The sequence below is a fragment of the Glycine soja genome, chromosome 5, assembly GCF_004193775.1.
Source record: "Glycine soja cultivar W05 chromosome 5, ASM419377v2, whole genome shotgun sequence".
NCBI classification, from domain to species: Eukaryota; Viridiplantae; Streptophyta; class Magnoliopsida; order Fabales; family Fabaceae; genus Glycine; species Glycine soja.
In genome coordinates, this window is record NC_041006.1 from 42,185,450 (window position 1) to 42,210,762 (window position 25,313).

Genomic DNA, 25,313 nt, shown 5'->3' on the forward strand with positions numbered 1-25,313 from the left:
TCAGTTCAACAACCGACTCCCTCTCTCATCACACTCTCTTTGTCCTTCCCCCCTTCGGTCTCTTTGTTTGGGTCTTCCTTTGTTCATCAATATTGCAGAAAGTGGATTTTGGAATAATAAAAACTATTTTTGGGTCCCAATAGCAATTCTCGGGCATTACTTTGCACACTCTAAATTGCTGGTACATCTTTCACAAGATAGAATTCTAATATTATTTTTTCGTAAAACTGATACAAATTGTGAATTCATAAATTCTTTATGGATTGATAATTCATATATAGGAATCGAAACTGTGACTTTTGTGTTATTAATATAATACTTTAAGCAACTGAGCTAATAATTCAATTATATTATACAATAATTAATGTCACTATATATAACATTAAAATTTCTAATGTATATTTAATGCACATGTAAATTTATATAATAAATTTCATGACAATTAATTTTGATCTAATAATTAATTTTTTTACATATATAAATCTTTATGAAACTTATAATTTTTATTGAAAATTTATATATGTAAAAAAGTACAATATTAGATCAAAATTAATTGTAATAAAGCCAAAAAATACATTAGTAAATTTATGTTAATAATATATTTTTTTACATATATAAATTGTTATTAAATCTATGATTTTTATTTGCAAATTATATATGTAGACAAATTAATTATTAGATCAAAATTAATTGTTATTATGTAAATTTACATATGCATTAAATATACATTAGAAATTTTAGTTTTATATATAATAACATTAATTATTTTGGAACATAATTGATCTATTAGTTTAACACATCATTCTAATAACGCGAAAGTCACAAGTTTAATTTCTAAATGGATTATTAATTTTAAATTAATTTGTAAAACATATTTTTGAATTTTGTTTAAAAAAATTGTATGAGCCACTTATAGAATCCATACCCAATCTGTAAGCTCAATAAGGATTGCCAAGCTGTAATGTGCTTATGGATTTGCAATCCGTATCAGCTTTACAGAAAGGCAATAATGGAATTGTCCATGCAGGGTGTATCAGCAATTTGCAGGGTTTGCAAAGCAATTCCCGCAATTCCCTTGGTATATTTCTATGGGATTAAATCGCGGACTGTACTTAGGCCATGTGGCCCAAAAATAGTTCATACCAAACTTAAAATTGGAGAAGACGAAACAATTTAGAAAAGAAAAATGAAAATAGTAGAAAAGAAGGCATTAGGTTAAGAGTGAAGGCAGTGAGCGAAAGAGAGCATAGTAATACTTACTGAGTGCTTACAGTTGCTGCGTCGCAAGGTACCGGCGGCGACGGAGAACTATCTTCTCAATTTTCGATCACTGCATTGGTTCTGTTGACAAGGTAACACTGTTCCCGAAACCCTTATTTGCGTTCACTACGCTTGAGATATTATTCCATTTTGCATTTCCTCTTCAGATCTCGTTCTCTTCTTTTGCCGATCTTCTTCTCTCATACTATGACCCCTTCCATTTCTTCCCTTAAACTCACATTTTTACATGACTTCCAATTTTTATTTATTTATTGTCTGTAACGCGAAATGGTTGATAATTTAGGGTTTTGACTTGATACGCAGAGCCCATTTTTCGTTTTACTCTCTCAGAAACTGGAGCTCTTATTGCTTGAGTTGTACTTTTAATCAGTTATTGATTATTGATAATACTTTGATTGCTGGAACATTTGTTTTTGGTTGGCGGGTACGTTTAGATTACTTTGTTGTAATGAGGGGTGATGAACAACTAAAACCTTTAGGTTTTATGCGATTAATTGAAGTTCTTTACATTCAATACCAACGAATAGCTCCGTCTTAAACCCTTTCTAGGTTACTGATAAAACATCATCTGCCAAGCGAATTACCCCTCCTAATTTAGAAATAGAGATGGACGACGCAACAACAATCTTTGTCGAAGCCCATGTTGTGTTCTGGATATTACTTGAAGATTATTCCTTTTGCTCTTAATTTTTATTTTTGTGACTATTATCAATGTGAGTATAAGAATTTATGGCATTCCAAATAATAACAATGGATCGGGAGTGTTATATATTGTTGAACTTGTGCCTTATTCTACGTTGGCCTTTTTCTTTTGGTCCAGGGTTTTGTTCTTCCTGACTTGCATACTTGATGGCTTCAAAGTTGCAGAAGTTGCAGGCCACAGCATCTCAAGCGTCTCAATTTGTATCCAGTCGTGGAACTAACTACTACAAGCAATTGCTGGAACAGAACAAGCAACACATTCAGGAGCCTCCTACAGTAGAGAAATGCAACCTGTTGGCAAAGCAATTGTTTTACACTCGCCTTGCTAGGTTATATATTGTCCAACTCACCCCTCCCCCCCAAATAATGTTTTGTCTGGCTGGATTCACCATATGAAATTTGCTAATTGAATATTTGTATATGCTTGTTGACAATCATTTACTGATTAATGTTTTTGACATACTTTAATATGCACTTGGATGTTTCCAGTCATGTCTAATAACTTTCTAGTCATTTAAAGACTAGGGATGAAGTCCTGGAAGGTGTTCTTAATGATCCATGTTAGGGATATATACAAGTTTTATGTTGATTACTGAGCGTCTAACACAACCCTTTTCCTTTGCCTGGACCTTGGACTGGTGCTGAGACCATGGATAGAGTTAATGCCCTAAAATAGTATAGTAAGGAAAAGGATCCTCCTTCATTTCCTTGGTCATGGGAGATGTTGTGGAGCTTCAATGGGAGTTTATTTTCATTGTGTTGGAAGTGGGATAAGAGGAGTTCTCTTGCATATTTTCAATAAACTGCTATCTGATGTGTCTCCTATGGTCTTATGGGTTCAGGCTATATATAATTCCAAGATCATAGGGTTATAATAGACTAAGTGTATGCATGGTATAGATAACTTTCGGGAAATAATTGCTTATCTTTCAAAAGCTCTCTCCTAAAGCTGACAAAAGTAAGTAATTATTCTTCCAAAATAAGTTGAACCAAATATGCACAATGTCAGTTGATCAGCTGATTACCAGGAACATAGGTTGGGTAAGTTTCACACCTAGGATTTGGCATGAAAGGTTGGTTGGGTCATTCTGGCTGGGGAGGGGGGGGGGGCGCTTGAAAAATGAAGTGGACAGTTTATGAAGCAATAAAGCATCTTAATTTGTGCAAGGTTAGTGTTTGCTAGTTACTAAAAAATGATCATGTAATCAACAATTCACCATTAATCCTTTCTTGAAGTGTTAGTTTGATTCAGCCCAGGAATCTGTTTAGACAATAGACGCTTAAAAATTAGGATTGGATAGCAAGGGAAATATGGGGATAGGTTGGGTAGGTATGGGGGATAGTTGTTTGTGTGGAAGGAGTCCACCTCAGAAAGAATTCATATGTAATCATAATTTTGATCTTGTGTTGCGAAGAATTGCAGAAATATATTGTGTATACTTTTGTGAATTTGTTCTAAACTGCTTGTAGGACTTTAGAACCAGCCGTACTCTTAAGTCTTAAGGTACCAAGTTAATGACTTTTGGACTGCCCATAATTAACTGGACCCCTAATTACAAATTTGGACTTTCTTTGGCTTCATTAGCTTGTCAAATACACTAAACTACTACTCTAGCAGTTATAGATTTGTACAATTAACAAGGTACACTGACTCAGTAAAATATCTTTGTACACTAATAAATATTTATCGTCTATGTCACAGTAGAAAAATGGGCATATTTTGGAAATTAAGTCTCATTGCATCAAATAATTTCCATAGATGCCCAGATGGGCATATGCTGATTGACACCTGGTGCTTGTTATCAGCATGTCAGTGGTCATTGGTGCAGTTTTGACCCTTTTATGCTCAATGTAGTAACATTTGGATTTTTTGGATTGCCATCAAAAGTGCCTGCTACTGAATGTACATCAGTTGTGTTAGGTGCAATTTTATTACCTGCAGCAACTGCTCCAGAGGTTCCCAAACCCTTCATTGGGATCTGAACATAATGTGCTTAAGAAAAATACTGCCAAGTACGGACCACTGTTTTTTGCATTTTGTTGACATTTGTACTAGTATGTGTTGCCAAGTACAGACCACTGTTTTTTACATTTTGTTGACATTTGTACTAGTATGTGTTGTTGGCAATTTGTTGATTATGTGCTTCTGGAAGTGCATTAAATTTAGTCGTGACCTGAAAATAAACTCCCAAGTCCTAATGTAAACTTTTGGATTTTAAATTAAATTGGAATATTGTTATTAGAGAACTTTATTAATCAACAATCTGGTTGCCACTATATTTTGAAGTTTTTCCATGATTCATCTAGCATGGTTGCATGCCTTGAATTTGAGAAGCAGCTCATACTGTGTTTGTGAGGCATTAGAAGCACCATTGTTTAACCCTAGATCTTGTTAATTGGTGTATTCATGTTAATAATTCTGATTACAAAATAACCTAAGCTCATCAATTTCTGCTTACTTCAATGCCACAACAACATGCTGCTTGTAGTTTTTATGTGGAAGCCCACTTCTGTTTGGTACTACTGAAGCCAATGCTGCCTCTCTAACTATGCTATCCATTTGTGTCAGTTTTTACTTTTCACCACGATCTTTTGTGAATTAGCTAAACAATGATATAACGAATTTTGAAAAACTTGTTCTGAATGGTCATATTTGTCTGTCTGTCTGTCTGTCTCTCTCCATATGGCAAAGTCTGTTCTATGTTAATTTAATTTTGGGTGTTTCTTGCTCCTACATATAACGCTAAAATCTTTTGCAGTATTCCGAGTCGTAATGAGTCCTTTTGGAAGGAACTTGATTATGCCAAGAATTTGTGGAAGAACAGGAAAGAGCTAAAGGTTGAAGATGCAGGAATTGCTGCTTTGTTTGGCCTCGAATGCTTTGCATGGTTTTGCGCTGGTGAGATTGTTGGCAGAGGATTTACTTTCACCGGTTACTATGTCTGATAATAACCACTTGGAAAGTGTAGATTTTATCAGGGCTAAACACTCCTAAAGCCAACTGCTCTGGTCATTTATACATTGTGTGGATTATGGCATTCTGCATGGCAATTTTTGTTATGATAAGCCTCAATAACCCCTTGTAGTTGAAAGCGGGATGAACCTTGTGATGTTCTCTTATTATGTTGGAAAGCTAGTGATGGTACTCCACGGTGATGATGCCTCCTGCAATTCTTTTAGAGTGTGTTTGGATGGAGGAATTATAAATTCTAAGAATTTCAAATACTTTAATTGAAATTCTTTTATTTTCAAAATTGTGTTTGGATAAAAAAAGTTAAAATTATGAGGGTGAAAAAAATGAATGAAAAAAAAAGAAAGGATATGATTGGTGCGTTAGTTATACATGTTCCTTTACGCTTGGACCCGATCGATGTTTCACAATCTCATACGGTGTAAGAAGAGAATTTCAATTTTTCACCTTTTAGAAAGAAATTAAAATTTCATATTTCTAGTTGTTTAAAATTTTGTTTTAAAATTTTAAAATTTTAAATTCTTCACAAGAAAATATCCAAACAATGAATTTTAGATTATAGAAATTCAAATTTTCTGATAAATTATTTTTTTCAGTTAAAATTCTTTATCCAAACATACTTTTAATCTTTTTGTCATGTTTTTTTTTTTTGAAAAATTATATTGCTGTTTTTTCTCAAAATATTAAAACCAGAATAAAAGTTTATGTCCGAGAATTGATATCTTTTTCTCTTTGTAGATTTTTTTAACTACAATTTTGATTATAAATTATCGTGATACGCAAAATTGAAGGCAAGATATTTTGGACCGGAAGTGGTATTTTAGGAACACAATTTTTTACAGTCCTTCCATTGGTTGAGATTTATTAAATTCACATATTTATGAGTTTTACATCCTATTTAATGACTTTTTATGATTTTGTAATTTTTAATAAATGTAAATTGCCTAAAAGAATGTAACTAATAGAAGACAGTATTAAAAAATGTGTGTTAGAGTATGTTAAAATAACCTGGTGATGAGATACAAAGGATTAAAGCAGATCTACTTCATTGTTAGAGCGTGGTTAAGCTATGCAGTAAATTGTATTTGCTTGGTTCGAGCTTTAAAGTTAGAAATGTCATAATGTTTTATTTCAGAAGTTGAGATACCACAGCGCTATGAAATTAGCTTCAAGGGTGCTAGTAAAATTTCTTACACTTTTTTTTATCATTTCTTAAAAATATTAGAAATCATAAAATTATTAGAGATTCATTAAATAAAATGTGGAATTTATAATCTTTTGTAACTGCTGGCTAATATAAAAAATATATTCTTAAAAATGTGTTAGAGCTTGTGTTGTTAACCTTTTAATAATAATAATAATAATAATAATAATAATAGTAGCAGTAGTAGTGGCTGGAATAGTGTGGCGGGGAAGGGTGAATGATGGAGAAAATCAATTGGGCCCAACATCCTTTTTTAGTTAGGGATTTGATCTTCTGAAATTTTGAATGAAAGTGATTTTTTTAAAAAAATAAAAATGTTAATTGTTAATTTGTTACTGGGAGGAATTTTAACTCAAAACCTTTTTTTTTCTTTCTCTTCAACCACTAACTTAATCTTATAACTCTCGAAAGTAAAAGATTTTACTAAAAAAATAATCTTTAGGATAACCAATTGAGGAACTTTCTTACACAATGACCACTCTTTCATGTTCGTTGAATGCCATAAGAAAATTCTAGAGATGAATTGAGGAGCATTTAGTCTTTAACTAGATTCGTTGAGCCTGTTAAATCAATCCAGATTGACACGTTAACTTATTAGTCTTGTGAGCGTGATTAAAAGTAATATTCTCTATTCACTCTTCCCATCAGTTAATCTATAAAAGTTGCGAGTGAAATTGAGGCAATAAAGTAAGGAAGACATTTTTGTTACTCAAGCAACAAGACCAATACAATATTCATAATTTCAGTATTCAAGTCAAGTCCCAATTGAGGCCACCTCTCCCAAATAAAAAAAAAAAAAGGAGGCAGTGACTCCTGATAGTGCGTAACATGTTTTTGCTCTCTGTGACTGTGATAAGGTATGCCAGCCGGCGAGGTTGCGCTAGGTTCTCCATTTAATACAAGTGTGTGTTTGATTTCAGAGGAATTAATTTTGGATAAATTTTTACATGTTTGATTTTACATTGGAGAAAAATTTAAAATTGATCACAAATAGAAACAATTATGAGTAATTTTTCGTTGAATTAAAAATTTTGTATTAAATTTTATTCCTAACTTGATTTTATAATAAAAACATTCAAACGTAAATCACGTTACTTTGAAATCAATTTTAATCAAAATTAATTATATTAAAAAATTTGATCAACATTCATCGGATGGCTTACTAAATGATTTTAGCTTCTCTAAGAAAAAAGATTTTAATTTATGTATAACCTACTTTTAATATATTATGAGTGAAGCTTATTTTAATTTTTTAATTTCCTTTTTCTATGAGTGTTGATGAAGAAACTTATTCAAACAAGACCAAAGTGACACTGACTAACAAAGGTAGTCATTAATTAAATCAATAACAAAAAGATTCTGAATTTGATGTCTTTGATTCTTTGTTATAGGTAATTACGTGTATATAAAGAGGCTAGTATCATGTCATGTCTTTAGAATAGCTCTTGCTTCTATTTTTCTCAAGTTTCTTACAATTTGATTTCGGTAAAGCTCCAATTGTCCAATTTTAACAGTTAGATAAAATCTACTTGGCACATTCCAAAAACCGTTAAACGCTTCAGACAAACAAACAACAAGAGTCTCTCTCCTTCATTCTAATTTTGGGTTGTACAAGCTATGTTTAATCGTAGAAGCTCCAAGTCCTCAGCGTGGTATGGAACTTGATTCTGGGGTTGTATGGTTGTTTAATTATTGGGTAGATTACTGTGCTTGAAGCATTCCATTTTGACCCAGAATTCTTATTATGTTTGTTAATAATTGAAGTCATTGTGTACTGTTACATTAGTGAAGAAGGTTTTGGTGGTTATTTGAGTTTGATTTGCTATATTGTATATGCAGCAAAACCGCATTGACGCTTGCGGTTCCACGGATAAAGCTTTTGAAGAATAAGAGAGAAGCCAATGTGAAGCAGCTCCGGCGTGAATTGGCCCAATTGCTTCACTCTGGCCACAACCATGCTGCAAGAGTCCGGGTAATTTGGATATTGAATTTGAGTCTTCACTCTTAATATGTTTTTTTTTTCTTCTCAATCTATTACCTATTAATGAACTTTTCTTACCTTACAAATTTCATATTTTGTCATTTTATTTTTATTTTTGTTCTAATTTATCTGGTTATTAATGTTTTAAAATTTCCATATTTATAAATTTAGAGTTCAAAAAATTGACTTTTGACATGTGTTAATAAATTCATAGTTGATTCGCATAATTTATTTAAACAAATTACTTCTCGATTTCAAAAGTTTTTATTGACTTCTGTTTTGCATTCAGGTTGAACATGTAGTCAAGGAAGAGAAGACGATGGCAGCATATGATCTTATTAAGATATACTGTGACCTTATTGCAGCACGCATGCCGATGATTGAATCACAAAGGTATTTAAAATTCACCCAAATAACTTTAGCACGCGTTTTGAAGTCAACTATACGTATTCTTGTGATATTGTCTATGTTAGAGGGATGGTGAAATTGATTATCCTGGATTTATTTATTTATTTATATATCTTACAATATTACAGCTGAGAAGTTATTGTAGTCATGAATGGGTCTGGATTAGAGACATAGTGCCAATTTGTTTTAAAGTTAGAATTGATTTTGATAGAGATGATTTCAAATCTATATGTTATATATAGAATTATATCCAAATTTTAACTATGATCAGAGTGTGGTGTGTCTGAGAGAGCATTGCTAATTTGCTATCAACCTTCTTCCATCCAAATTCATTTCAAATATATTGAAACGTGTGTATGGTGCGGAGAATTTATGTAAAATACAATTATTCATGTATATTTGCGATATAACACACGTCTTAAGGGAATACTACATGAAGGTTTTGCTTTCTGAAACTATTGATTGTCCATTGTCACTGTGTTGACTGTTGACCCTTTTTTCCCCTCTAGAAACTGCCCCATTGATTTGAAAGAAGCAATTTCAAGCGTAATATTTGCATCCCCAAGATGTTCAGATATTCCTGAGCTGGTAGTTGTGAAGAAGCATATTATGGCTAAATATGGACGAGAGTTTGTCTCAGCAGCTGTTGAATTACGCCCTGACTGTGGTGTAAATCGTTTGGCAAGTCTCTCTTGGGGAAGAAGGATCATGTTAAGAATAATTTGTCGTCATTTTTTTTCTTTCTAACTGATTATTGTCTTTTCAGTTGGTTGAAAAATTGTCTACCAGTGCACCCGATGGTCCTACCAAGATCAGAATACTGACTGCAATTGCTGAGGAACATAATGTCCAATGGCAACCGTCATTAGAAGAAAACCATGTGAATGCGTCTCAAGATTTTCTGGTAAGCTTAATTTGTTCATTATGGATGATCTTGACTCGATTTAATTTATATCATTATACAATACAAGTTTGTAGTGATTAATTTGCCACTATTTATATAAGGCTGGACCAAATACTCTTGAGAATGGGAAACCTCCACAAGTACAACTCCATGCTCCACCTGTTGGTGATGAAAAAGGACCTCCTAATTTACGTGCTTATGCTTCTTATCAACTTAAAGAGATGCACAATATTTCTTATGAGAAGAGTGCAAGTTTAAATTCTTCAGGTAACTCTTTTGGTCACTTGAGAAATCTTGTTTTAAGGTGGTAACTATATAGCCGAATATTTGGGGTTCTTTAATTTGTTACAGGCACTGGAAGTCAAGAAATGAATTTTGGAAACTTGTATTCTGAAAACACGAGTTCTTTTCAAATGGGTAGACAGAATTGGAACATGGAATTCAAGGATGCTACCTCTGCTGCACATGCAGCTGCGGAATCTGCAGAACGTGCTAGCATGGCTGCAAGAGCAGCTGCTGAACTTTCTAGCCGTGGAAAGTTAACAAGGCAGTGTTCAAGTGAATGGCTGAGTTCTTCTGTTGGTGAATTACCTCAAAAATATGCCTTCCATGCTACCGAACATCTTTCTGCTGGTTATGTTAATAGCACATTCCGAAGAAGCAGTTTTGAGATACACAATGAACAAGCTAATGTAAGAGAACAACATAATCAGGTGGGATCAACCAATGAACATCGCACGAACAGTAATGAGAATGTGGCGAAACTGTACCAGTCAGCTTCATTGACATCTCATAATGCTTTTCGCGAAGATAAACCATTTGGCAATGTTTATGGAGTGGCTGATATATATCCAAATGATGATAATCCTCAGGCAAACCAGAAATCAAGCACATGGGACTCAAATGCACACTTTTATTCTGATACTAGTAGGTCTGAGGATGGACTTCCTAAACGAAATTCAGTCACTCTTGCCGGTTCTGCTAGTGGATTGTCTAGAAGGATGTTAGCTCCTTCAAAAACTGGTACATGTTTAATTTTGAAGGATGATTCTTTGTCCAAGGCTTCTAAGACTTCTGGTGCAAGTTCTGGGCATGGATCAGCAGAGCATGCAGCATCTAAGCCAAATTCAGAACCTAAAAGTGAGGAAATTATAATATTATCTGCAATGGTGCAAGCTTCCTCTTCTCTTACTACAACAATGACACCAGATAAGGAAGAGGCTTCAAAATCTTTAAATTCTAATCAAGATATTCCCTCTAAGGAGAAGGCCAGTCATGTTCATCCAAAGCTACCTGACTATGATACCTTTGCTGCCCAATTTCTGCCTCGTAAGAAGGGTCTTCAATAAAATTCCATGTGCTTGCTTATGATAACATAGGATTCTTGTGTAGTCTTAGCACGCTTTGCTGAAATTGTGGAGAAAAAACATTGAGTGGTGTTAATCCTATTTATGTTAACACACAAGACTTCCATTCCAAAACCTTAATATATTGCAGTAAAGACTTCTTAGAAACTTAATATTGTATTAGTAATTGTGGCTACGGACTGTAATTTAAAATCTTAATCACACGTTTTTCATGTAACCTATTAAATAATGAGTAAGTTTGTTTATTTTTTTTTTTATAAAAAATAACCTTAAGATAAATACTTTTATATAAGTACTTTTTCAAGAAGTAGATACAACTTGCTTTCTAAATAAAAAATTATTTTTTAAAAAACAGAAGAAATTTAGACAAATATATTAAAAAAATAGAAAGTTATTTATTTTATTAAAATAAGTGTTTATTTCAACAAATAAATTTAAATAAATTGACCTAGCAACTGAACTCACTTAATTCATGTTTAAATATGATGAGACAATCAAGAAAATTTAACTTAATTAATTGAACAGATATGTGAACTATTGTAAATTTTTCGTATTTTTTATTCTTATATATATAAAAAAAAATGAGAGAATCATTTATGTATTTGATTTATTTTTTTACCTTTTTTATATATAATTTTTTAAGTTTAGAAGAATAGGTACTAACATTGAACTACGTGATTAATCCTTCGTTTGATAGAGGGGTTTAGAGTGGAAATTAAAGGGGAGGAGAAGAAATTAAAAAATTAGTATGAGTTTCCCACTTTTTATTCAATTATAATTCTCCTCTACCAGACTTACTACTCAAAAATTAAAATCACATGTCCTCCAAAGTGTCTTAGAAGAGCATAAGAAGTGGTGATGCACTCGCAAATATGGGTTTCCTTAAAGAAGCATCAAGATGGAAACACATTATCTTCGGCACCAAAAAAAAAAAAAACTGAAACACAGAATTGATGAAGCATTCTTGGCATGAAAGATTCTAAAGAATTAAACAATTCATATTAATCAAAAACTTGTCTACACCCTTTCCTATGTTTTGGATGTTAGTGTTAGTCCCATTGTATTTCACGCATTCCGTTAATACAGACTATTAAAGAACGGTGAATAGCCCAAAATATATAATGCAGTGCCGAGAGTTTAGTTTCTAATGCTTACTCTCTCACTCTTGTGGTTATGAAACCACATATCTACTTTGAACATCCTTGAAATTCAGGTATGCCACCCTTTTCAACCCTTTCTTTTGTATATGCCACATTGTCACCTCAATGTTTCTCATGCATGACTTAAATACTGGGAACGACACCTATGTTTATAAAATAAAGATTTCCATATATATGAAACCCCTGTCAAAGCTGTTTTCCAATTACAAGATGGTGTAAAATGGCAACAATTAACCAAAGGACGACCACAACATGAAATTTTGGAATTAAATACCAAGTCTAATCATAACATGTATTAACTAAAAGTAGTTTTATAAAATAAAGTATTTTTAATTAGTATCGTTAGTACATTGGTTAAGAAATTAAAAAGAAAAATTATTTATTATGTAAATCATAGAAAAACATAAAGGAGATAATGTGCAGTGTAATTTTCTGCCTCCCAATATAAATATTTCTATTCTAAATTCCTTAACCAATTCTCTTAAGATACTATTAACATTTGGATCTCTCATACAAATGATTGCTTTGAATGACTTATTTTTATTCATAATCAGTCATATAATTGGTTTTACATATAACTTGTTATATAACTTATTATATAACTAATTTATTCATAATTGGTTATATATTTATATTTTAAAAATAACAATATCTAATTATATGAAATTATTTAAAATTATTTATGGTCATAGTTATAATACATGTGTATAATCTAATTATTTATTAGTTATAGTGACGTAAATATCCAAAAACAAGAGCACCTCTAACCACAACATGAAATTTTGGTATTCATAACATGTAGTAGGACCATTTTTTTTTAATGATTTGAGGACTTCATAACGTAAGTGCGTTGCAGAGAAATGGACAATATATCAAAGCCAGAAGTGTGCCCCAATCCAGTAATATTGCAGAGTGAGGGGTTAGTGAAGGTAAAATCAAACATTTCTTAGCATTATTTGTCCCACATAACCGAAGGATGCAGCAATTATGTGGCAGTATATATTGGAGACCGGCGTTTACCCGCGAGAAGTGGAGATCCTCAAAGAGCTAAGAAATGCAACTGCAGAGCATCCTCTGTAATTATTCTTTGTACCATGATTCTACTTCTAAACCTAATAAGCATGACATGAACAAAATAAATTTTGATATGTTCACATGCATGATCACTTCAAAATATTCGTGTGATACAGTAGTACATGTACATGTGTATACAGGAAGTTCTCAAACAAAAACAATAGGAAGGCATCATTACTTCATTCTTTTTATTGATTTGACTTTCACTATTATTTCATTTTTTTTTCTCTGTAATGTTATTTTCATTCTTAAGGGGCTTCATGGGTGCTGCACCTGATTCGGGGCAGCTAATGGCGTTTCTCTTGAAGCTTTTAAATGCTAAAAAGACAATTGAAGTGAGAGTTTTTACTGGATACTCTCTTCTCCTCACTGCACTCACCATTCCTAATGATGGAAAGGTTAGTAATACTATATGCTCCCTGCTTATCTCCGATTTGTATTTTTTATTTTATGTTATTAACTCCATTTATCTCCCTAATGTAGATTATTGCTATGGATCTAGACAGAAAAGCTTATGAGATAGGACTACCATTCATTAAAAAGCCTGGTCCAGAACACAAGATTGACTTCATAGAGTCTCAAGCTTTACCAGTCCTTGATAAACTCCTAGAAGATGTAAGCATGCATCTCTACAGCACTATTGTCCCTATCACGTTTCATATCAGATGCGTGAGTGTGCATCTTAATTAGCAATAGAAATAGGTAGGTTTGTAAGTAAAATACCTGTCTACACATTAAATTAACGCAATGTGGGGAGGAACTGTTTCCTTGCCTGAAAAGGCATTTTCGGAATCGAAACGAGAATGGAGACGATTATCACTTGTTTCAACAAAGCCATTTCAAATGATTGTCGTGTCGAAATTGCTTTTGTTTCAATAGGTGACGGAGTCATTATCTGCAGACGTCTTCGCTGATATGATATGACCAATAAATTTAAGCCACTCCAGAAAATTAATAAAATTACATTTCCTTACATATCTTTTTTTGATCAAGCACCGAAAACGTACATCAACTTAATTATGTAGAATTGTTGCAACTTAATTGAGTTTGCATTAAATACAAGAAAGAGATATACCATCTATAATGTCTTAATTAACATAAATACTCCAAGCAGATACATGTGATTTATATCAAAATTTAATCTTTCAACCACGAATACTCCTCCTTTTTTCTGATTGAAACAAAAAATAATTCTCCTTTTTATAAGATTAAGAACTAAATTAAAAGTTTAGCTTATTGTTTTTACAGAACAAATCTGAATGTCTTTTGTAAAAATCATTTCTTTACAAAAGTATCCTTAATTATAAGTTATTTTTTCGAGTTTATAAAATAGTAGATAAGATACACTAATGTCTTAAAAGTCTTTATAAAAATATATTAAAATAAACAACTTCCTAAATATATAACAAACAACTATCAATCTAATTTCACATCCAATTTGCAGTGTAGTAGCTAAAGTTGACTAGTTGGTAATCACATGTACAAGGTTGAATACTAATTCATGAATCTTTGTAATTGAATTAAAATGTGTAATATATCAAAGTTAAAGTTAAATTATTTAGGTAGAATACGAATTTGATTTTTAACGGAAATAACTCTTGATTAGATTTCGGTTGAATTTCGAACTAATCGAGAGATTAAGACAAAAAATAATTAAAGTGTGTAAAACAAAAGTTGTATAGAAAAAAAAATTAGAGCAAAATAAAGGTGAGTTAAAAATTACCATAAAATCATAAAAATTGTCATTTAGTAATTTATATTACCATTGCTTAGTATAAGATCCAAATTAAAAGTATAGTTTGATTCTTTTTATAAAATTAAATGTAAAATGCTTCTAGCATTAATTATTTATCACAAAATGTCCTTAATTCAAGTTAGTTCTAGAATGATGAATTATAAGAGAAACATAGTCTATTAATGTTTGTTAGTTTTGTTCATGAGGATAGTTTTAAGGAAAAAAAAAACTATTAATTTAAGATAAATTTAATACTCTCAACTAATTTAACCAATGTTTTTAATCATGATAAAGTAGTTAATTAAATATTATAATAAAGATGAGAGGTAGTATATCAACTATTAATTTAAGATAAATTTAATGCTCTTTAACCAATATTCTTAATCCTGGTGAAGTAGTTAATTAAATCTTATAAAACTATTTTAAAAGATTTTTTTACTTATAATGGTCATATTTAATTTAAGCAAAATTTCGAAAAACACTTGTGGTCTCATATTAATTTTTTCTTACATAGGTCCTCATATTAATAAAAAGACAAATTACTTGATTAAGCAAACTACTAAATTTGAATTTTATAAATTAAAAAATAGGTACTGATTTGTAAGTAAATTTACTTATTTGACTCATTAATCAAAATTTAAAATGACTTATAAACATTGGAAATAAAATAAATAAATAATTAAAAAAAAACGTTGCCACTTAGAGTATTGGTCTAGCACACGTCTAGGACCATGTTGTACTCATCAAATCATTAAAATGTCTCTCAAGGTAAAGCTGCCAAAAGCCTTTGTTTGCTGTACAATGCCGTATGGATATGAATGTCATGGTGGGGACATAAAAGACGTTACAACTCAAAAAAAAAAAAAAAAAAACGTTGTAGAAAAAAAAAACTGATAGAGTCAACAAACATGAACCGAGTTACTTCATGAGATCCTAAACAATAAAAATTCTAGAAACAAAATAAATAAAAGGGTAAATTCCCTACTGAAGCAAAATTCTGGATTCGAATTTTATAAATTAAAAAAAAAGGTAGGGATAAGAAGAATTTTACTTTTAAAGCAAGTTTAATTACCTAACTCATTAGATAAATTTTAAGATGACATCCAAAATAAGTGAGTTAGTTGACAAGTCCTTCAAAATATAAGGATAAAGATTCCAAATTTTTTTTAATTATATAAGAAACACACTACACACACTCCCCTCAATTGTTTGTTGAAGAGGTGAAGGAATGGAGGTTGGAGGTTGCAACGTGCAACCGCCTCTTAGCACTTCTTTTTAAATGGCCGAAGAGGAGAGGCATTGTAAGTCGAAGAGAAAAGAAGGCTTAACAAAGCACAGAATGTCCTCTAATCCAGTAATACTGCAGAGTGTGAACTTGACCAAGGTTTGTTGTTTATACATTATTTTGGCAAGCCTTTTCCTTGGATTCAATTTCACTATTTGTTTAACCCAACAATGTTGTGCATGTCAGTATATACTGGAGACCAGCGTTTATCCACGAGAAGAAGAGACTCTCAAAGAGCTAAGGAAAGCCACTGCAGGCCACCCTTGGTAATTATTCTTTCTACCACAGTTCTAGCTTAAGACATATTTACATTATAAACATGGAAGCAGTCTAACACAAAGGAAAGGGTCCGTGTTCATCATTTAAACATTAAATGACTTCGTTTCATAAATTTGATTGCCAAATCTAACATTATTAGTAAACTTTGCTTATGTAATAATACCATTTTCATTCACTAGGGGCTTTATGGGCGCTGCTCCCGATGCGGGTCAGCTAATGACCTTGCTCTTGAAGTTGTTGAATGCTAAGAAGACAATTGAAGTGGGAGTTTTTACTGGGTACTCTCTTCTCCTCACTGCACTTACCATTCCAGATGATGGAAAGGTTTGCATTTTCTTATTGTTATTTGGTACAATTAATATATCCGTTTTATATATGTTACCAACTCCATTTGTGTGTGTGGAGTAGATTATAGCCCTGGATCCAGACAGAGAAGCTTATGAGATAGGATTACCGTTCATTAAAAAGGCTGGTGTAGAGCACAAGATCGACTTCATAGAGTCTCCAGCTCTACCGGTTCTTGATAAACTCTTAGAAGATGTGAGCATGATCCTTCGTAAATACATTCATGTTATTAACATAACAATGTCAAATTACAAGAAAAAGACATAAAAAGTACCTATAATAATCAAGACCATAATATTATCATGTTAGTACGTAAGAGGATTTAAGTCCCTTGCTAATTTGTTCTACTTTATAGTTGCTTTTTGTTTGATATTTCAAGCGTATTACAGGCTAGTGAATCTGTATTTTGTTTTGTTGCAGCCTTCAAATAAGGAAAGTTTTGACTTTGCCTTCGTTGATGCCGATAAAGATAACTATTGGAATTACCACGAGAGGCTTCTTAAACTGGTAAAGATTGGTGGGTTAATCATCTATGATAACACTCTCTGGGGTGGAACTGTTGCCTGGCCTGAAGAGGATGTTCCTGTACCAAAAAGGAAACTCAGGCAGGCTACACTGGCTTTCAACAAAGCAATTGCTGATGATTCTCGTGTTGAAATTTCTGTTGTTTCAATAGGTGATGGCTTCACTATCTGCAGGCGTGCTCATTGAACATCATCTGCCAATGTTGTATTAAGATTCAAGTTAATTTCATGTACTATGTTTTCGTGTTTTATTTTTCTCTCTTTTGGGAGTGGGGGGTTTACTAAATTTACGTGATAACTTGTGGTATAATTTGATTTACCTCCGACTCTGGGGCCTATGCCCTATGGTGTGACTCTAATGTGAAACTGGGCGTGTCGCTATTTATTTACTAGTACTAAATAAAATAAAATGTTGTGTCTATATTCCATTGATTGAATGTTTTGTTTCAATGAATGTTGCGCTGCTCGCACAGATGTTAGGTAACGCAGGAATTAGTTTAAGGCGAACACTCAAATTAGTTTATAACATCTATGACATTTAATATCTAAAAAGAAAAACCAATCATTGAATAAAACGAGACACTTTAATCCTTACATTAACTAGATAAAGGACTAAAAATATCTCAGAATTATAATTTTGAGAGACTATTTGATGACTTTTTTCAGAGATTAAATTGAGTTGTTCAGAGCTCCAGATAGCCAACAACCAATCACTAACTTAGGTAGGTAATAATGCCATTATATATGCAAGGATAGAAGAAATTTACAATTGAAAGTTTGAAACGCACAGAACACTATTCGAACGGTAAACTAAATTTCATAAATCGCAAACCACTAAGGAAACATGGAACTAGGTAAAAGTCGTGGTAGATCCTTTCCAAAGGTGAACTACTTTCATACATCACAAATGTTTCTTTGGAAAGGCAAACCAAGTAGAAAAGATTCTTCCATAAAATGTAATTAAAGTTTTTTTTTTTTGCTTTTCACAATTTCTTATTTTACTAATAACCTTCTAGCCTTTGTTGTTGTGACAAGAAATAAAGATGGATGAACCGTGCGGAGGTACTGATGCTCACTGCTTTCTCTTCTTTCATTAAATATAACATTTAACAGTCAGTAATCCTTAGACATCAGGAGCATAATATTTTTTACACTAGCAAAGATATTTCTTATTTCACCCTAAATTGGATGGCAAATATAGTTGTAACGTCTATTTCAACCGGTGAAGTTTAGTTACAAGAGCAGAAAAATCTAGCAAAAATATACACCCTAAATTTGTTAGGTGTATATTATTATAAATGACTACTATGTGGCAGGGATGGAGAATAAATTTCAACGATGACATACTCTATAAGAAACATTCTTCTCGTCCAAAACTGCAATTCTTTGGAAGAAAAGAAACCAGTGCGTAGAATGGTTGAATTGAATTAACCGATGACTACATAAGTGCAACATGGAATTTGAATTTGAAGTAGATTACAAACTAAGGATATAATACCCATTCATGTCAAGTACACCATTTATAAAAAACGGGACAAATTTCCACAAAGCATCAAATCCAATCCATCATACTCATCATGCATGAGCTGCTATGTTATAACATTCATACAGGAAAAAAAAAATCTGTAATCGCATAAAAACATTGATGGAATGTTTATCTGGAAACATAGCAGAACCTAATACCTGACCAAAATAGCACAGTAATGATCATTTTAGTGAAAGTAACCAAGAACCTGGCCACCTACATTCTTCCTAATGGCCTCTTCATGATCCAAAATACCATCAGGAGTTGTAATGACAACATAACCCCACTGCACACACAGAAAGAGAACAGCACAATCGTAATTTTACTCTGATTAATTTTTTTTATTTCTTTTGTTCTTGAAACACAAATTACAACTAGCAATTGATAAAATCAGCATTCAGAATTCATTCAAATTAAACATTAACGAACCTGATGTGTTGGAAGAGTCTGCAATCTATAGGCTTCAATATCCCTTGCCTTAAGGTCCTTTCGGTGCGAAAGGGCCTTGCAATCGTTAATCCTACCTTGTAGTTCAACTCTTATCCTCCCCACTCTATGCGGATCATAGACTTGAAAGTCCTTGATATACCCTATCAGGAGTTTATGCCAAATTAGCTACACTAGCAGTGGCACTGTAGTGGTAATTATCAGAATGTTAGATAATTTTAGTTAGGTTTATGGCCTTTCGTTTTCATCCAACTAAGCAAGGAGATATTCCACATACAGAAATTCAAACTCAGAAAATGCTCCCCCTAATGGAAAATAACAATACCAGTAACCAAATCAGTAATGGAAGTCCTCCAAAGTCCAAGCACATAAATAAAGCAGAGAAAGAAAGAGACGATATATAATGGGATGGATTTCAGAGACTAAAACCATTTATTTACAAAGGGGATTCATTGTTGCCCAGATTTGAAACTCTCAGGCAATTAAAAGGGGCTTCGAATTTTCGAAAAAGATTGGGTAAAATCAGTGAAAGGAAAATTACCATGGTGTTTCATGATTTGGAGAAAGGAAGACATAACAGTGGAGATTGGCTTGAGTTCCACCAAAGCTTTCCCTCTCCTCTCTGCATTCACCATACTCCTCAACGCATCATTCAGTATCCTCCTCCCCATCTCTCTCTAGGGTTTTCGAAATACTCTACAGTGGATTTTAAGTTTTAATTTTAACATGCAAGGGCATATTCGACATTTCGTATGCGTCAAAACACTCTTCTTTCTCTCTGTGTTGAAATCAATTTGGGAATTCCGATGGGGATGATGGAGGACCCTCCAGCTTTGGTGTTGGCGGAGATTCTAAGTCGTTTAACGGACACGACGGATATGGCGCGGTGCAGGGTGGTGTCGAAGAGCCTAAAAACAGCGTCGTAAGAGGTGTGGTGGTTGAACCTGGTGTGTTCCATGTCCCGCTACCTCAAGTCCCGTTCGGCGGAGACCAAGCACCTCGTCACCCCCTTCAATACCGTCTTTACAAGCCTCGTGCGCCTCTCCGGCAACCTCGAATCCGTGTCGCTCAGCGTCGACCGCGCCCTCAGCGGCGTCTCCTTCGAAGACGTGGAGGACGAGGCCGACGATTTCTACCTCACCGACATAAACTTCATCAGAGAGTGGCTTCCCTCTGTTTCTGACGCTCTCAAATCCTTCTCCGTCTCCGATTTCTGGGTCCAGTCTTGTTGGCGCCGATCCGAAGCTCTCTCCCTCATCTCTTCCACGTGTTAGCTTCTCAATTCTCAATTCTCAATTTCCCTTTTTTCTTCTTTTACAATATGCAGTTTCTTACGTCTATTTAGAATAGTATTGAAAGAACCTAATCGTATGTTTTGGTATGGTAAAAGAAAATTGAGGGAAGTAATAAAGGATCCATTTGTTAAGGTGGAAAGAAAATAAGAGAAAAGATAAAAATTTGAAAGTTGAATTAAAGAGAAAATGAAAGAAAGGAAAATTTTGAACTTTTGTTTCAAGAAGACAATTTTTCTCTCTCTTTCTCTTTTATTTTCTCTCCAATCAAGCACAAGGAAATACAGTGCTATTCTGTTTTCTTTTCTCCATATTAAACATACCAAAACTGTGGAAATTTGAATGAAGGAAAGAGTAATGAATTTTTGTTTTTTAGTAGTCTAACACTTTTCTTTTCACCTTCTCTTCAATCATGCAAAATAATGTGTTGTATTCCTCTTATTTTCATTCCTTCCATCCAAACATACCATAATTGTGTCTAACTTTTGTCGTTTTACTTTTTGTCTTCCTGGTCTCTCAAGGAAATGTGTGATGTTTTCTGCAGGTCATAATCTTGTGAAATTGGTTGTGAGGAACGCATGGTTATCCGTGGATGGTTTGTGTTTGATGCCAACGTTGACATATTTGACCCTTGAGTTTGTGAGACTAGATGATGAGGACTTAAGCCGGATTAATGCTTGTTTCCCTAACTTGACACAACTCAATCTTATTGGGGTTGGTGGACTAAAGGAGACTAGATGATGAGGACTTAAGCAGGATTAATGCTTGTTTCCCTAACTTGACACAACTCAATCTTATTGGGGTTGGTGGACTTAAGGAGCCTAAGATTAATCTCTTACACCTCACCACTTGTCAATGGTCAGTCTCAAATGCCCCACTTTCTTTGATTGTATGTGAACCTTGCCTTGTTGATTTTAATCTCAGATGCATCAAACCAAGGTTGGTTGTCCTTGAAGCCCCTTTGCTGTCCAATTTTAGTCTCTCCCTTGAGAATACTGATGAGCTCAGGTTGAAAAATTGTGCTAATATGCAATGCCTTCAGCTTAGTGTAGAATGCCTCTCTCTTCATTTTTTGTTTAGCATGTTTTGCCACTGCAGCACGGTGAAGAGACTTACCTTGGATTTGGTGGGAAGAACAGAACAGGTTGATGTGGCAGAGTTTGGGATTACTTTGTTGGATTGTTTTCCAAACATAACATATCTTAATTTAGGTCCTGGAGCTTGGCATGTGATGGAGAATTCTTTCAGCTGGGGAGGTTTGAAAGATGGGATTGGGATGAAGATGATAAAAGAACTTATAGCACATCTAGTGGTCCATGAAATGGGGTTACCCTTGCATTTATTTCCTCTGTTTTGGATAAAAGCACTGAATTATCTGATGTTTCACTGCTCATCCACCGTCATGTTAATTCATATCTTGCTGGCAGCCTGATCTCTGTATGCAGAAGCAAATTCCCAAGAGTTAGATTGAGATGGGGAATATGGAAAGAAGGAATCAAAGATACTTGGGTCTCTGATGGCATCTAGTTCGGAGACTGCTTTCTTGTTTATGAAAAGGGTAGTCGTCTTTGATTTGTTGTATTGTAGGTTTATGAATAGACAAGTGGTGTTAAGGACATTGGCAGATTTTAAATATTTTTTGTTGAAGCAACTCCAAGAAGGAAGAATAGATATCAGATGTTATAAACTACCCAAAATATTGATAAAAAATACTTCCCAAATGTATTGGCAAACTAGAGAAAGTTGGAAGAAACTAGATGAGGGATCAGAAAGGGGAGTATGAACTATGATTGCATTGGTATCAGCCTGATTCTAATCGTGTATATATTTCTTTTTAATTGTAGATACTTACATTTTTTTTAGAATTACATAAATTTTAATCATGTATATATTTCTTTTTAATTGTAGATATTATAGTCATAAATGGTTAAATGAAGATTCTAATCGAGTTCCTCCACATCAAGACATGGAACTCACTCGTGAAAGATTAAAATGCTTCAAGAGGTTCTTTCTTGATGTGGATGTAAGGAGAAAAGTGAATATTGAGTTTGCCAACTTCTCGGATGGAAGAGAAGATTTTGATAATCTTGATTCTTTAAATGATAGAGGTCAAATGGATCCAAAAGTTTGGTGGCTAGTTCATGGCATTAATGCTCCAATACTTCAAAAGATTGTCCTTAAGCTACTTGCGCAACCTTGTTCATCTTCTTGTTGTGAAAGGAATTGGAGTACATATTCATTTATCCATTCTTTAAAGAGAAACAAGATGACACCACATAGAGCTGAAGATTTAGTATTTGTTCATAGCGACCTACGACTTCTCTCAAGGAATACTCCACAATATCATCAAGAGGAAACTAAAATGTGGGATGTAGCTGGAGAAGATTTTGGGTCACTTGATGATTATGGTATTCTTGAAATTGCTAGTTTGTCTTTAGATGAACCAGAGTTAGAGGGTGTCTTTTTCAATGATGATTGCTAGTTTGTGGAATTCTTGAAGACTTGAAGTTGTTAATTCATCATCTTGCTTTATAATTTTTTTTTTGTAAAAAAACAAAGCGTACAAATTGTATAATGAGGTCTCTTAGTATTTTTTGTGACTCATTATCATAAGAAAAGTTCTTTTGAGATGATGATGAATATATAAATCTTGATTTTCAATTTAAATCTTTTATGCATATCGCTCATATTTAATTTTATGTAATTTTATTTTATTTAATTATATATATATATATATAGCCGTGTCTGTATCCTACATTTTCAACATTTCAGGTGTCCACGTGTCCGTGTCGTATCCGGTGTCCGTGTTAGTGTCAGTGTTTCATAGGTATCAGGAAAAGTTTTTCCAAACTGCGTTGGCAAAGTGGATGCAGTTGGAAGAAACCAGACAATTCATCACTCATCATAAATAGCATTCTTCTTTGGATTTGTGTTGAACTTTGGGTCACCTTGTGAATAGTTGTTTTTTCCCTCAAATTTCTTTGTATAGATCATTAGGAATTGTTGTTGTATTTCTTTGTATAGATCTTTGTCCTGCGCTTTTTTTAGCACATGTATATTTTTGCATTATTCATCGCTGTTGTTTCATTTCATGACTTTTATATTTGGAGATCTGTTAAAAAATAAATATTTATTTTATGAAGCAGACATTTTTTTTGAAAAAAAAAAATCGAATACATAATTATGGCCTCATTCATTGAACAGAATGAGTTTATAAATGACATGGGGTTGGCCTCGTTACAAAATGGTCTTCACACCATGTTTTACATTGAAAGGACATATTGGAAAGGCTAGATTTATATAGGCTATCAGCCAAGTTTTTCATGGGTGAAAGGACAGAGTCTAATCTAAGGGCTGCAGAAGTCATGTTGTCAATCAAACCAACCTGTTGCTCACAAGTCATTTTAGCAGCACAATATGTATGCTTACAGATTTGGTTATTTTCCCTTAATGGTATAAACTTGTTTCATGTTTGCATAATCTACAAGGGAAGTTGTTATTGTAGCCTGCCTACCTTCATTGTCACTGTCTCACACTCTTAACTTTTTTCTTGCTAGAAGAATTCAACCCCCTATCTTAAATGCTCTCTTACTTTGTCGCTAAATAAATGTATGGACAAATATGAAGTACCAGGAAGAGATATGGGATACAAATAATTTTGTAGACATTTTTCTTTTGGCTCTTATTGTTCTTCAAATAGTTTTTAGTACTAAAGCTTTTATTAGATCCAAAGAGACTCATTCCTTTCGTATTGCTAATAAATATTTTTTTCCTTGACGTTTACTAGCCATTGGAATGGTTTTTGCCCAGAAAAATTAAGTGGTCACAGCTTTCGATTAAGAAATTTCTTTTTTATTCTAGAATACTTTTAGAGTGTGTTTGGATGGGAGAATTTAAAATTCTGAAAAATTTTAAATTTTAAGAATTTTAAATACTTCAATTGAAATTTTTTTATTTTTAAAATTTTGTGTTTGGATAAAAAAAATTAAAGTTACGAAGATAAAAAGAAATGAATGAAAAAAAGAGAATATATGATTGATGTGGTAGTTATACGTGTTCCTCTGCGCTCACACACCTGATCGATGTTCTACAAGCTGGCATGGTATTTTTGGGTTTCAATTTCTCACATTTTAAAAAGAAATTGAAATTTCAGATTTTTAGTTGTTTAAAATTCTAAAATTTTAATTTATTAAAAAAAACATTTAAACAATGAATTCTAGAGTATAGAAATTCAAATTCTCTATAAATTACTTTTCTGAGTTAAAATTCCCTATTCAAACACAATTTTAGTAATTACTTGTTTGCTGCCAATAAATTCTCTCAAGTTTAGTGTTGTCTTAGTATCCTAAATATAAAGCAATGATTCCAGCTAGAGTTCCCAAAATGAACGGTTTGGACCCAGCTAAATAGAAATAACAATTAAAATATATTTTTCATCATTATAAATTAAAAATAATGTTTTTTTATCTTTATAAAATTTTTAATAATTTTTTTGTTTTCATAAAATTAAAATATATATTCTTTTATTTGGAGTGAAATTTGATTGTATCCAAACCTATATTTATAATCTTTTACATTCGTTATCTACTATGTAAAAAAGTTATACACAACTTTTTGTTGAGTCAACTCGACTCAGCGTGGGTTTTGAGTAGGATTTGCTAATTCCGATCCCGACTTCGCTTGGCAGAGAAATTTATATCCAACTTAAATTAAATTAGTTATATCAGTATATGCGAGTTCAAATTTAATTGCCACACTTAGGTTTAAATTTTCTATGACCATGAGTGTATTAATGTAAATGAGTGTTTATCAGATGAAGACCTATAGGA

At 32.9% G+C, this 25,313-nt stretch overlaps 5 protein-coding genes and 1 pseudogene across 5 annotated transcripts; 5 read left to right on the forward strand and 1 right to left on the reverse strand.

Annotated features, from left to right (window-relative positions):
* The first annotated feature begins 1,171 nt into the window (after positions 1 to 1,171).
* LOC114413515 lies at positions 1,172 to 5,220 on the forward strand. Its single transcript, XM_028377972.1, has 3 exons — positions 1,172 to 1,352; positions 2,102 to 2,312; positions 4,743 to 5,220. The coding sequence occupies exons 2-3, from the start codon at positions 2,131 to 2,133 to the stop codon at positions 4,927 to 4,929; spliced, it is 369 nt and encodes a 122-aa protein (XP_028233773.1). The 5' UTR covers positions 1,172 to 1,352; positions 2,102 to 2,130; the 3' UTR covers positions 4,930 to 5,220.
* Positions 5,221 to 7,608: 2,388 nt separating this feature from the next.
* On the forward strand, positions 7,609 to 10,970 carry LOC114413516. The gene is given in 7 exon segments (XM_028377973.1): positions 7,609 to 7,810; positions 7,998 to 8,130; positions 8,429 to 8,532; positions 9,057 to 9,292; positions 9,294 to 9,451; positions 9,553 to 9,718; positions 9,803 to 10,970. Coding segments are annotated over 7 exon segments (1,830 nt in total). The 5' UTR covers positions 7,609 to 7,775; the 3' UTR covers positions 10,801 to 10,970.
* Positions 10,971 to 12,965: 1,995 nt separating this feature from the next.
* LOC114411406 (probable caffeoyl-CoA O-methyltransferase At4g26220) lies at positions 12,966 to 13,976 on the forward strand. Its single transcript, XM_028375099.1, has 4 exons — positions 12,966 to 13,054; positions 13,306 to 13,450; positions 13,536 to 13,667; positions 13,932 to 13,976. Exons 1-4 carry the CDS (start codon positions 12,966 to 12,968, stop codon positions 13,974 to 13,976), a joined length of 411 nt encoding a protein of 136 aa, XP_028230900.1.
* A 1,983-nt stretch (positions 13,977 to 15,959) lies between these two features.
* LOC114413517 (probable caffeoyl-CoA O-methyltransferase At4g26220) lies at positions 15,960 to 17,652 on the forward strand. The gene is made up of 5 exons (XM_028377974.1): positions 15,960 to 16,171; positions 16,259 to 16,338; positions 16,531 to 16,675; positions 16,760 to 16,891; positions 17,117 to 17,652. The coding sequence occupies exons 1-5, from the start codon at positions 16,067 to 16,069 to the stop codon at positions 17,405 to 17,407; spliced, it is 753 nt and encodes a 250-aa protein (XP_028233775.1). The 5' UTR covers positions 15,960 to 16,066; the 3' UTR covers positions 17,408 to 17,652.
* Positions 17,653 to 18,663: 1,011 nt separating this feature from the next.
* Positions 18,664 to 20,002, reverse strand: LOC114413518 (40S ribosomal protein S15a-5-like). Its single transcript, XM_028377975.1, has 3 exons — positions 19,734 to 20,002; positions 19,175 to 19,335; positions 18,664 to 19,031 (listed from the first exon to the last, which is right to left on the reverse strand). The coding sequence occupies exons 1-3, from the start codon at positions 19,861 to 19,863 to the stop codon at positions 18,933 to 18,935; spliced, it is 390 nt and encodes a 129-aa protein (XP_028233776.1). The 5' UTR covers positions 19,864 to 20,002; the 3' UTR covers positions 18,664 to 18,932.
* On the forward strand, positions 19,924 to 22,985 carry LOC114413519 (annotated as a pseudogene).
* The last annotated feature ends 2,328 nt before the right edge of the window (positions 22,986 to 25,313 follow it).